The 13,458-nt window shown below is 43.0% G+C and overlaps 1 protein-coding gene across 3 annotated transcripts in view; it reads right to left on the reverse strand.

The window, feature by feature from the left end:
- Nucleotides 1-7,756: 7,756 nt before the first annotated feature.
- LDB3 (LIM domain binding 3) overlaps nucleotides 7,757-13,458 on the reverse strand; it is a 70,300-nt gene continuing 64,598 nt past the window's right edge. For all 3 annotated transcript variants that reach the window (XM_010380485.2, XM_030940606.1, XM_010380484.2), the window contains one exon: nucleotides 7,757-10,927. In XM_010380485.2, the coding sequence (XP_010378787.1) occupies nucleotides 10,838-10,927 (90 nt within the window). In that variant the 3' untranslated portion in view covers nucleotides 7,757-10,837. The remainder of the gene's footprint in view (nucleotides 10,928-13,458) is intronic.

Here is a 13,458-nt window from a genome sequence, read left to right on the forward strand (position 1 = left end):
ATGCAAGGATTGTGTCTCATTTGCCTCTGAATTCACAATAAAGTACTTAGTTATTTAGCATGAGGCCTGGCTCAAAGTAAAGTCTCAATGAATGTGGAACTAAACTCAACTCTGTCTTCCTCCCTGCTTCTGATGAAGGACTTCACATCAAGTGCCTAGTGGAGAGAGGTATTTTGGGGAGTTGTATTTTTATCTGTCTAAACCTTGGCTTCCCTACCTGGTAGAGTTGTGAAGATTCAATGAGAAAAGATACATAAAGTGCCAAGCACTGTGCATAAGCATAGAAGGTGCACACACACACACACACACACTCACAAACAATAACAAAACTTGTTTCCTTTTCTCTAAAGTCACATTCTCGCTATTAACCTACAAACTATGACATTACCCTGGTCATTTTAATCATTCCAAGCAACTAAAAAAGGACCTTGTATCTATGGCTCAGGTCTGAGCCACTGCCTCGGGCTTCTGCAACACCCATCTTTCCTCTTAAACTCCCAACCTAATATTACCGTACCATTCAACAGCTTGTTTACTGTTTGGGTTACCTTCCCATTAAACCTGGGCTTACAAGATAGGGATAATTCAACTAGAAGGTGGAGAGAGGTAACTGCTTCTTAGGAGGAGGGAGCTGCAGAGCCATTTCCAGCCTTACCTCACTCAGTAATCTGATTTCCCCTCCCAATTCCAGGACATGTCTTGGCCCTGGTTCCAGGAACAGTCCTGGACAAATGTTGCCAATTCCTAACATAGAGCATGAACCAGGGAATCAGGATCCCAAAATGGCTGTGTCCTTTATTCTATTTGCCTGAGTCTAGAGTAGCTTTACCAGGAAACTAATGCAGCTTAAACTTCAAGGCTCCTCCCTCACTTTCAAAGACTCCCATGAGTGCTAAGAGTTGCTGGAATATTCTAGGTTGAGAGGGAAAGCTAGTTTGCAATCAGGGAACTTTTTTTTTTTTTTTTTGAGACGGAGTTTCACTCTTATTGCCCATGCTGAAGTGCAATGGTGCAATCTTGCCTTACTGCAACCTCTGCCTCCCGGGTTCAAGCGATTCTCCTGCCTCAGCCTCCCAGGTAGCTGGGATTACAGGCATGCGCCACCATCCCGGCTAATTTTTGTATTCTTGGTAAAGACGGAGTTTTACCATGTTGGCAAGGATGGTCTTGAACTCCGCACCTCAGATGATCCACCTGCCTTAGCCTCCCAAAGTGCTGGGATTACAGATGTGAGCCACCATGCCCAGCCCTGGGAACATTGTTATGTAAGCTTTTCTGATAACTTGCGTAAGTAGGTCTTAGAAGAAAGTGACCTAGAGTTCTGGGACTCCATTCATTTGTTGTGATTTTGTCATCACTCTAAATGAATACTCAATTTGGTGTTTGCAGTTACTGTAACCCCTTTTTTCTTTTTCTTTTTTTTTTTTTTTTGAGACAGAGTCTCACTCTGTCACTTAGGCTGGAGTGCAGTGGTGCAAACTCGGCTCACTGCTACCTCCGCCTCCCAGGTTCAAGTGATTCTCCTGCCTCAGCCTCCCTTGTAGCTGTGATTACAGACACTTGCCACCACGCCTGGCTAATTTTTGTATTTTTAGTAGAGACGGGGTTTCACCATGTTGGTCGGGCTGGTCTCAAACTCCTGACCTCGTGATCCAGCCACCTTGACCTCCCAAAGTGCTGGGATTACAGGCGTGAGCCACCACAGCCTGCCAGCTTTTTTTTTTTTTTTTTTTTTTTTTTTAACAAGGTCTCGCTTTGTCACCCAGGCTAGAGTGCAGTGGTGTGATCACAGCTCACTGCAGCTTCCATCTCCCAGGCTCAAGCGATCCTCCCACCTTGGCCTGCAGAATAGCTGGGACTACAGGTGCATGCCGCCATGCCCAGCTAATTTTATATTCTTTTTTTCTTTTCTTTTTTCTTTTCTTTTCTTTTTTTTTTTTTTTTTTTTTTTTTTGGCTCACTGCAGCCTCCACCTCCCGGGTTCAAGCAATTCTCCCGTCTCAGCCTCCCGAGTAGCTGGGATTACAGGTGCACACCACTATACTCAACTAATGTTTATATTTTTCATAAAGACATGGTTTCACCATATTGGTCAGGCTGGTCTTGGGCCCCTGACCTCAGGTGATCCACCCACCTCAGCCTCCCAAATATATTCTTTTTCTCAAAGATGGCCCCACAAAACACTGGATTCTAGGCTGAGTCAGGCCTTTCTCCAATCTGTATCTACTTTTCCACAATGCCTCCCTCTCCTGCAGCTCGCCAGAAAGTCACAAGTAGGACAAGAGGGGCTCCGCAGGGATGTGGAGGTGACCACATGCAAGACAGAATTGCCAGCGCCACTTACGTTCCTTCCTTCTACCCTGGGAACACATTGGCCTAGGATGCCTTGCAGTGATTCTTCTTCCACAAATACTGGGATCCTCCAACATTCCCAGTGCTTCTATTTGAAATAGTTTTCAGGATATCCTGAATTCAGGATAATACCCATCCTGAATTCAGCATTGGACATTGTGTTAGTCGAGATTCTTTTGTTTGCAAGTGACAGAAACCCAATTTAAACAAGCAGAAGGAAAAAGGCAAGAACTAGACTTTGAACCAGAGTTAGATAAAGGGAATAACTGATTTGCAAATGGAAAGGTAGTCTGTAAGAATTTACTTAATAAAATATTTGGGGTTTTGAATAGAATTTGTTTGTGAAAAATAGCACCCTGTTCTCAGCTAAGCAATAACAATTACGGCATTCTTTGGTTATTTCAATTCTGTTTCTTTTTTTTTTTTTTTTTTTTGAGATGGATCTTTGCTCATGTTGCCCAGGCTGGAGTGCAGTGGCACGATCTTGGCTCCTGGGTTCAAGCGATTCTCCTGCCTCAGCCTCCCAAGTATATGGGATTACAGGCATGCACCACCACACCCAGCTAATTTTGTATTTTTTGTTGAGACGGGGTTTCACCATGTTGGCCAGGCTAATCTTGAACTACTGACTTCAGATGAGCTGCCCTCCTCAGCCTCACAAAGTGCTGGGGTTACAGGTGTGAGCCACCGCACCCAGCCCGAATGGTTATTTCTTTGTAAACAGACAATTTTTAAATAATGTGAAAACACAGGAGTGTTTTAGAAATACCGAGGAGAGAACACTGGCCCGCTGTGGCCAGGACGATGGCGCATCATGAGAAGGTAGCACTTGCGGTTGAGAAGTGAGGCTGGAGAGACACAGTGGCCTGGCATATGGGACTTGTAAATGCAGGTTAGTTTGGGCTCTGTTCAGGCATAATGAGAAGACATTTATAAGTTGTGCAGGACCATTTATTTATTTTTTGGAGAGATTTATTTTTGGAGAGATCCTGAATGGGAACGGAATCGGGGTGGATAGGGAGCAAAATGGAGACAAGGGGATCAGTTAGGAAGCTGCTGAGATGATGCAGAGGAGAGATGTTTTTTAAAGGCGGGAGTGCTGAGGATGAGAGGAGAAAACAGATTCAAGACAGGTTCAGGAAGTACATGGGCAGGCTGTGGTAATTATTGGTTGTCAGAGCAATATGGGAGAAGACATTAGGATGCTCCCAGATATTTAGTTTCAATGATTGGGTGGTGCCTACAATTCACTAAAAGAAAGAATACAAGAGGAGAAGCAGGCTGGCTAGGAGGATGGAGAACTAAGTCAGTGGCAGCCCTGGAATTCCTCTATGGAAGGCGTTCAGTCAGAAAGCATGCGGGATTTGTCTTGAAATTATAGTTACAATTATAAGCATTCTGCATTTATTTAGCATGCATGCTCAGATAGGATAGCATGGACGGCAGATTATTTGAAGGCCTTCTCAACAGAAGTTTAATCACCTTATTTAACCAGACAAGGATATATGAATAACATAAGTGTTTTACATTCAAAGGGAATTTACCAGGCAAATAATAAACTGAAGACCTCATCTCGCATTACATTTTCATAAAGGTTTGTTTGCTTAGCTACTTGGTGGTCAAATATTTCAGTTGATTTCTGTTCTACTCTCAATGGCTTCATTTCTAGAAAAGTTGCCATATTTCCTTTTATATCATTTGTTTTCAAATAAGTTCAGGGTAAAATCCTCTCATAGCATTTTTTTTTTTTCTTTTTAATAATGAAGACCCTTCTGAGGGTACTATGTTTAACAAAATCAAACTCATTCTTTTTCAAGGTATTCTGTTTCTAGGAATTACTGAAAAGTAAAAGGAAGTTTTCCATAACATGTTTGATTTTTAGCACCTGAATCAGACCTTGAAAGAGCTGTGCAATTACAAATAGAAGCCACATCTGATTGTTTTGATACTTCTTGAAGCTATAGCATGGATAACAGAATGTCACATCATGAATTTGGCACTGGACGTTATATTAGTTGAGATTCTTTTGGTTGCAAGTGACAGAAACCCAATTTAAACAAGGTCAAGAATAAAGGGAAGGCCAGGTGCGGTGGCTCATGCCTGTAATCCCAGCACTTTGGGAAGCCGAGGTGGGTGGATCACTTGAGGTCAGGAGTTCAAGATTAGCCTGGCCAACATGGTGAAACCCCATCTCTACTAAAAATACAAAAATAAGCCAGGTGTGGTGGTGCATGGCTGTAATCCCAGCTACTTGGGAGGCTGAGGCAGGAGCATTGCTTGAACCCAGGAGGTGGAGGAGGTTGCACTGAGCAGAGATGGCGCCACTGTACTCCAGCCTGGGCGACAGAGTGAGACTCTGTCTCAAAAATGAAAAAAAAAAAAGAATAAAGGGGAAATCGAGCAAACCAAGGAAAAGATAAGTGTGGAGCCTTGGGAATTACAAGATCCAGGAGCCATCACACTGGCAGAACACTCCCCCATCTCTCTCATTTCAATTCTTTGCTTCCCAATGCCTGTTGGCTTTGTTCTCTCCTAGAGTAAACAGACTTTCTTCACACGAGAGGGAACAGAGGGCCTGTTGGACTCATTCTTCCAGCTCAACTACAAGTAAGAGAAGAGAATCTCTCTCCAAGATCTGGTTTTAGCAGTCTCAGGGAAGAAGAATTCCGATTGCTCTGGCTTGGTTCACAAACCCACTTGTTGAACCAATCACTGCACCTAACGGGGCAGGTCTGTATCAGAAGAAAGGATAGAAGCACACACAGATGGCCGTCCATCCAACCTGTGAAGCAGGTGGGCTTGGGTGGCTGCGGGACATCCACGTGAGGCAGTTAGGCAAAATCTGGACACATGAGCCTGAGGCTCAGAGGACAGCACTGAACTGAAGACATTCTGTCTGATGGCTCAGAAAGTTGCTGATTGCCTCGACAAAGTTAATGGCAGGATTTATTCCACAAGCTCAGTAGATAGATGAACCCATGATCTTTATTCTCAGATAACCCTTCATATGTGTGTTAATAGAGGCTTAACTAGAATCAGACAGTGAAGTTCATAGTTATAAAATAAATTGTTTTTACAAGAAAGTAGGCCAGGAACAGTGGTTCATGCCTATAATCCCAGCACTTTGGGAGGCCGAGGTAGGCAGATCATTTGAGGTCAGGAGTTTGAGACCAGCCTGGCCAACATGGCGAAATCCTGTCTTTACTAAAAATAACAAAAATTAGCCGGGCATGGTGATACACACCTGTAATTCCAAATACTCAGGAGGCTGAGGCACGAGAATCACTTGAACCCGGAAGGCGGAAGTTGCAGTGAGCTGAGATTGCACCACTGCACTCTAGCCTGGGTGACAGAGTAAGACTCTGCTTCAAGAAAAATTTTTTTTAATAAAATAATTAAAAATAAATAACTTTTTTCTAAAAAAAAGAATGTTGGCCGGGTGCAGTGGCTCACTCCTGTAATCCCAGCACTCTGGGAGGCCAAGGCAGGGAGATTACTTGAGGTCAGGAGTCGAGACCAACAAGGTGAAACCTGTCTCTACTAAAAATAAAAAAGTTAGCTGGTGTGGTGGCAGGCACCTGCAGTCCCAGCTACTTAGGAGGTTGAGGCAGGAGAATCGCTTGCATGTGGGAAGTGAAGGTTGCAGTGAGCCAAGATTGCACCACTGCACTCCAGCCTGGAAGACAGGGTGAGACTTTGTCTCACAAAAAAAAAGTCAAAAAAAAAAGTAAACTCCATGACAGTCGAAGTTTTTGTCTGCTGTACTCACTGTCATGTTGTCAGTGTCCAAAGCAGTGCCTGTTCGTGTCACTAGTAGATGCTCAATAAATATTTGTTGAAAGAATGAATGAATGAGCAAATAAACAAACAATATTTATTCTGTCCACAAATCCTTAGGAGGGCAGAAATTACATACAAGTTAATTATACCAAATTCTGATTTTTGGTTCATATTTCTGGGCTGTTAGTAATTTTTTTTTTTTTTTTTTTTTTTGAGACAAAGTCTTGCTCTGTCACTCAGGCTGGAGTGTAGTGGTGTGATCTCAGCTCACTGCAACCTCTGCCTCCTGTGTTCAAGCAATTCTCCTGCCTCAGCCTCCCGAGTAGCTGGGATTACAGGTGCCTGCCACCACGCCCAGCTATTCTTTTTGTATTTTTAGTAAAGACTGGCTTTCACCATGTTGGCCAGGCTGGTCTCGAACTCCTGACCACAGGTGATCCACCCGCCTTGGTCTCCTAAAGTGCTGAGATTACAGGCATGAGCCACTGTGCCTAGCCACTATTTGTATATTATTTATTCTCGCTGCTGGTTTTTCCAATGGATTTTTCCTGTATGGGTAAGGGGAAAGAGTTAAGAAAATGGAGCAGGAATGAGGGCTTTGGGTTATGGCCCCACTCTATTGGTGATAATAACAACTGACATTTGTATCACAATTTTCTTCCAAAAGTTACTACATTTGCTTCTCAAAATATCCCTGTGAAGCAGATGCCATTACCTTCATTTTTAGATAGATAAACAAGCTTAGAGAGACTCTCCCAATACCACTCAAGTGGTATTAAGTCAGCCTCCATCTAAACCCTAGTCTTATCATGCCAAAGTCCATGTTTATTCCATGGCACCTGGCTGCCTCCCTCGCTGATTGTGTAGGCTGAGAAACCCACTTCCCCTTTCTGGGCCTCAGTTCCTGCATCTGGAAAAATGCCTAGGTGATCTCCTAGATTCCTTTAAATTCTATGAGTCTAGCAGCCTTTTCTTCTCCATCATCTATTTTTAAAATTCTTATAGCTTTAAGAAGTACTAAAATGATGAGATGCGATTTCTGTTTGTAATTGCACAGCTCTTTCAAAGTCTGATTCAGGTGCTAAAAATCAAATACGGTATGTACAACTTCCCTTTACTTTTCAGTAATTCCTAGAAACAGAATACCTTGAAAAAGAATGAGTTTGATTTTGTTAAACATAGTACCCTCAGAAGGATCTTCATTATTAAAAAGAAAAAAAAAATGCTATGAGAGGATTTTACTCTGAACTTATTTGAAAACAAATGATGTAAGAGGAAATATGGCAACTTTTCTAGAAATGAAGCCATTGAGAGTAGAACAGAAATAAATTATTTGGAAATATTTGACCACCAAGTAGCTAAGCAAACAAACCTTTATGAAAATCTAATGGGAGACGAGGTTTTTAGTTTATTTGCCTGGTAATTCCCTTTGTATGCAGAACATTCATGTTATTCACATATCCTTGTCGGTTTAAACACAGTAATTACACTGCTATTAAGCATCAGGGCAAGTAAGTTGTGTTTCTTCCCATAGAATGTTTTGTTTTGTCTCCAACTTTTATTTGTGGCCATATAGAAGTAAGCTACTTCTGATGTGACATGAAAAACTTTACACAGAAAAATCTGTATTTGCACATCCTTTGGGGGGCTTTTATTTTTGCTAAAAAGTAGAATTCACACAGGAGAAAAAGAAAACATGCAAAATATTTTTGTGCACACCTTTAACAGGCTACATTCCACTTCTGAAATCTTACCCAAAACAAAACAAAAAATCCCAAAGCCAGAATACTGAGTTAAAAAGTTAACATTATAAAAGCTAGGTTCCTAACACAAACACTGCAGATATAAGCTGCAGATATGTCACTCCATTGCAAAAAGTTGTATTTATCTTTTTTTTTTTTTTTTTTTTTTTTTGAGACGGAGTTTCACTCTTGTTGCCCAGGCTAGAATGCAATGGCATGATCTCGGCTCACTGCAACCTCCGCCTCCAGGATTCAGGAGATTCTCCTGCCTCAGCCTCCCAAGTAGCTGGGACTACAGGCGCCCGCCACCACACCCGGCTAATTTTGTGTATCTTTAGTAGAGATGGGGTTTCACCATATTGGCCAGACTGGTTTCAAACTCCTGACCTCAGGTGATCCACCTGCCTCAGCCTCCCAAAGTGCTGGGATAACAGGCATGAGCCACTGCGCCTGGCCTATAAATGTTAAATTAATGTCAACAATGAGGAGACAAGAACTGTAGCTCCAAAGTGTGCTCCCCACCATGGATTATGAAAAATTTTGTTTGGTGTTGTAGGACATCCACAATGTAAACTTGAGCTAGACACAGCCTGACACTACAACAGACTCACAGACACTGAGTGAACCACACTCAAAACTACCTTCTTTTCCTGCTACATTTTAAGTGTTGGTTTTTTTTTTTTTTTTTTTTTTTTTGCTAGTTTTGTTTTTTTTGGCAAATAAGAGTTCCTCAGAATCTATACTTGCTCTGAAATGTAGAAAAATTGATTCAATAAAGGACTGTGGTGAAACCATCCTTTGAGATATTTCACTTTTCTTCTTAATGATCATATACTTTTTAATGATCGTGTATGTGTGTGTGTGCGTGTGTGTGTAAAACCTTTAAAAAGAGATTTTGGAAACTGAATTCTAGGGAACGTTTTTTTTCTTTCTTTCTTTCCTCAAGACCAGTCCCTGACAATTGAATAGGTAGTTTTTGGAGAAAACGACTTAGAGCCTGTCAGTACAGTCAGCAACCTCTCTGTCCTGACATATTTGAACTTTCCAAAAATAACAGAATGCTCCAAGGTATTTGTCTGCAACTCCTGACAAATCTCCAGGCAGTCCCAGCAGATTTTACTCTGCCTGCTGCTTTGTATTCACCTTCTCGCAGATCCAAAGGTAGGAAGGGCCCTGTGGCAGGAGCACATCCATGTCCCTCCCTGGTGCTCCCTGGGGGAGATTGGTGGCTTCGTGCTTGGAAAAAAACAGGGGCTTCCTGCAGCTAGGGACACAGCTAGCTGCTTCCTTCTCCCTAATGGAGAGGAGACACTCAAGTAAGATGGCCGTCCCCTGGAAGTCTCAGTCCTTAGAAGAAAAGAGTTCTAATACATTCCCATAAAATATTTCAAACGTGCAAAGAGAAAAATCCAAAACAGGAGTAAGAGCAGAATAGAGTGAGTTGGAAGAGAGCCTAAATAGCGTGCTCAAGTGAGAAACATTCACGCAAACTGCCTGCTTCAATGCCATGTTTTCGATGAGTATATTAACAGGGCTTCCTAAAGAGGAAAGTGACTACACTATTTCCAACCACAGAATCTAAACTGCCTTATTTATCACCAAACAGCTTTAAGATGCTTACCTAATTCAAACTATCACTAGTATCATAAAGTAGTTTGAAGGCCCCTCTACTTCAATAAATACTTAAATAATAGCTAGATCAACTCAGCTCATACATTTTCAAAATATTGGCCAAAACAGCAAATGCATATATATCAGTGCATCTGTTCCTTCCAGCAGCTAACACAATTGTACAAACTCAGTGTGCTGCATTTTAAGGAACATTTGAAATGGATGGTGCAGACCTGAAGGTGGGAGGTCCTGCCTCCTCGTGTGTTCTTACTGAGGGTGGCAGAAAGTAAGTTTCCTCTTCCTCACCCAGAGTTTGGGCATGTGAGCCTATTCTGCCATCCTGTTTCAGACACTGTCTCTCTGTCTCTCTTCTTTTCCACAGGCCACCAAGCCTATTTGAGATGGAGGGTACTGGGGGAGACATCGTAAATGAGCAGTCACAGGTTGGGGTGAAATTCATGCACGTGACTGGACACTCATGCTAACGAACCCTTAAAGCTAAACAAAGGCCAAAGACAACCCAGAGCCTTTAAAAAATCTCTCACACACCACAGGGCAAAACTGGAAAGACCCAATTCTACTTTCCCATTACAATTCAAAAAGGAGCTAAGCCTTCTGGGGACATTGGATGTTTCAGACTGAGAGAGGGTGGCTGACAGGGCCATCTTTTCTCAGCTGTCTGCAACCTGAGCCAGAGCCCTTCCTGGAGCCCTGGCAATTGCCCAGTGGCTCCCAGAAGACATCTCTTTGGACGTCCGGGCTCCCATTAGAATGTTTCAAGTTTGTTCAAGGTCTGAAGTCTGATGCGCAGAGGTAGCTCCATGACGCTAGTAATGGAATAACACTTCCTTTTTTGGTGAGGAAAGCCCAATGGGTCTTAGCTAACAAGCTCTCAGCTATGACTCTAAAAATACCCTGCAGTGAGTGCTGTTTGGCACTTCAATTTGTTTGCCAGGGGAGCGCTTAAGAACTCCACAGAATGCTTCAGATTCTCCACAGCTGCTCTGAGCTCTGTCCTCCTCTGGTGACCGCAGGAAGTATATCGCTTTGGGAAAGCTGTTTGTTGCTTTTCACTTTTGAGTTCTTGGAATTCTGCTCTAAATGTCTGAAGTACAATTCCAGTCTTAGATTAATAACTAGCTTGGTTTTGAGTCTTCATTTGGCTCCTAGTCTGAACTATGCAAATACACGATTTGTGTACAGAAGAAAAAACCTAAAATTATACTTCCAAAGGGCTCAGTTGCTTCCTCTCTCTCCCCGTTCCCCTCAGAAGAAACATCAGCCTCCCGAATCCTTTGTTGCCAGCAGCAGGAGCAGCTCCGGGCCTCATCAGCACAGGCGGCCTCAGCCGCCTACAAGTTGATGGTGTGTGCGTGCTTCTTGCACAGGGGTCTATCCTTCTTGGAGTAGAACGGCTGCCCCTCCAGATTCACATGGCAGACCTGGAACAGAGAACAGACCTGCATGAGACCCACGGGGTGGGGAACATGAGCAGATTTCAATCGCTCTTTTAAGAAAAAGCCCTGGCCAGGTGCAGTGGCTCAGTCCTGTAATCCTAGCACTTTGGGAGGCCAAGGCAGGCAGATCACTTGAGGTCAGGAGTCCGAGACCAGCCTGGCCAACATGGCGAAACTCCATCTCTACTAAATACAAAATACAAAAATTAGCCAGGGGCACGTTGGCATGCGCCTGTAATCCCAGCTACTCGGGAGGTTGAGGCAGAAGAATCTCTTGAACCTGGGAGAGAGAGGTTGCAGTGAGCTGTGATTGTGCCACTGCACTCCAGCCTGGCCAACAGAGTAAGACTCTGTCTAAAACAAACAAACAAACAAAGACAAACAGACAAAGAAAAAGCCTTGCCCCATGCATTGCAGAGAAAAGGCAACAGCCTATTTCTCCCACTATGAATTCTTAACGACAGAAGCAGAGTACATGAGTTGGACTATATACAAACTAAGATTCCTGAAGAACACAGAATAAAATCAAATGAAATTAATTAAATTTAATGGAATAGAGAAAATATACACTATGAAGCTGACCAATTCATGCTATCCAAAATGTATAAAGAGTCAATACAAGTTCACAAGTCAATATACCACAGAGAGGATTCACATCTAAAGAAAATAGTAAACTAACAAACACATCAGAGAAGATTGTACTCACTAATAATTAAAGAAAAAGCAAATTAAAACTGCCCTGATGCCAGGCGCAGTAGCTCATGCCTATAATCCCTATGCTTTGGGAGGCTGAGGCAGGAGGATTTTTTGAGGCCAGGCGTTTGAGACCAGCCTGGGCAATATAGTGAGCCTCTGTCTCTACCAAAAAAAAAAAAAAAGAAGATTAGTTAAAAAAAATTATAAGAAAAACTGCCCTGAGATACCACTAGACACCTATTAATCTAGCAAGACAAATAAAACAAAAAAACCTCAATGGCTTGTCACCTTTAACCTAACATGCCTCTAGCCAAAAAGCTTAAAAAAACACACACACAAAGCATTCCATCAAAAATCAGCAATGCCAAAAAGGAACAAGGCCTACTGGTGCACTGCTAGAGACACATGAGTGAGCTCAGTGCTCCATAGGGAATCTGGCCATGTTGAACAAGAACCACTGAGATGTGCCTACCCTATAACCCAGTAATGCCACGCTAGAGAATTTATCCTGTGGAACCAACTCTGCAGAACAAGAAAGTAACCTGTGCTTAACTAGAAACTGAAAAGTACTAAAATTTCTCTCAATAGGGAGATGATTCAGTAAATTTTCAAGGTGTATTTTTCCAATGGAATGCCATCATTTAAAAAGATAGATATGGGCCAGGCACGGTGGCTCATGCCTGTAATCCCAGCACTTTGGGAGACCGAGGCAGGAGGACCACAAGATCAGGAGTTTGTGATCAGCGTAACCAACATGGTGAAACCTCATCTCTACTAAAAATACAAAATTAGCCGGGTGTGGTGGTGCGCACTGGTAATCCCAGCTACTCAGGAGGCTGAGGCAGGAGAATCGCTTGAACCTGGGAGTCCGAGGTTGCAGTGAGCCAAGATTGCACCACCGTACCCCAGTCTGGACGACAGAGTGAGACTCTGTCTCAAAAAAAAAAGAAGATATGGAAAAGTATGCAGAAAAATATACAAAAAACAAAAGAGATGAAATTCTTTTTTGTTTTCTTTTTTTTTTTTTTTCTGAGATGGAGTCTTACTCTGTTACCCAGGCTGGAGTACAATGGTGTGATCTTGGCTCACTGCAACCTCCACCTCCCAGGTTCAAGCAATTCTCCTGCCTCAGCCTCCCTAGTAGCTGGGATTACAGGCACCCACCACCACATCCAGCTAATTTTTTTTTTTTTTTGTAGTTTAGTAGAGATAGGGTTTCACCATGTTGGCCAGGCTGGTCTCGAGCTCCTGACCTCAAGCAATCCACCTGCCTCGGCCTCCCAAAGTGCCGGGATTACAGGCGTAAGCCACCGTGCCCAGCCCAAGAGATGAAATTCTATATCCCCATGATGACAACATAGAGTATAGTCTGAGGAAGAGAACTAATATTTGTGGGGGCTACCACGGACCAAGCAGGATGCCAAACACTCTATATACAGCAGCTCATTTAATTCTCATGAAAACCTTACAAGGTAGGTATGCCTTTCTCCCATTTCACAAATGAAAAAACTGGAACTCAGAGGGCGCCTATATCTTTCTTAAGTCGCAGACCTAGTAAGTTGTAGGGCTGAGAATCTCTGTCCAGGTCTGTAAGACTCCAGTTCTATGTTAATTTTTCCCCTACCCCATAGCAGAAAGGGGCTGTGTTTACTTGAAATTGTTCTGGGTTCATGGGTTTGTACAGAGGTAGCCCTCTGAGTTTGTCAGACTACTAGTATGTAAGCTAGGCCCTGGGTTGGCAATAAGCCAGTATGTCAGAGTCTGCCAGGAAGTCATATTTGCTGGCATGGGTCCCAGCCTAGGAGAGGGCAGTGAAGATC

The sequence above is a fragment of the Rhinopithecus roxellana genome, chromosome 11 (genome assembly GCF_007565055.1).
Source record: "Rhinopithecus roxellana isolate Shanxi Qingling chromosome 11, ASM756505v1, whole genome shotgun sequence".
Classification (NCBI taxonomy): domain Eukaryota; kingdom Metazoa; phylum Chordata; class Mammalia; order Primates; family Cercopithecidae; genus Rhinopithecus; species Rhinopithecus roxellana.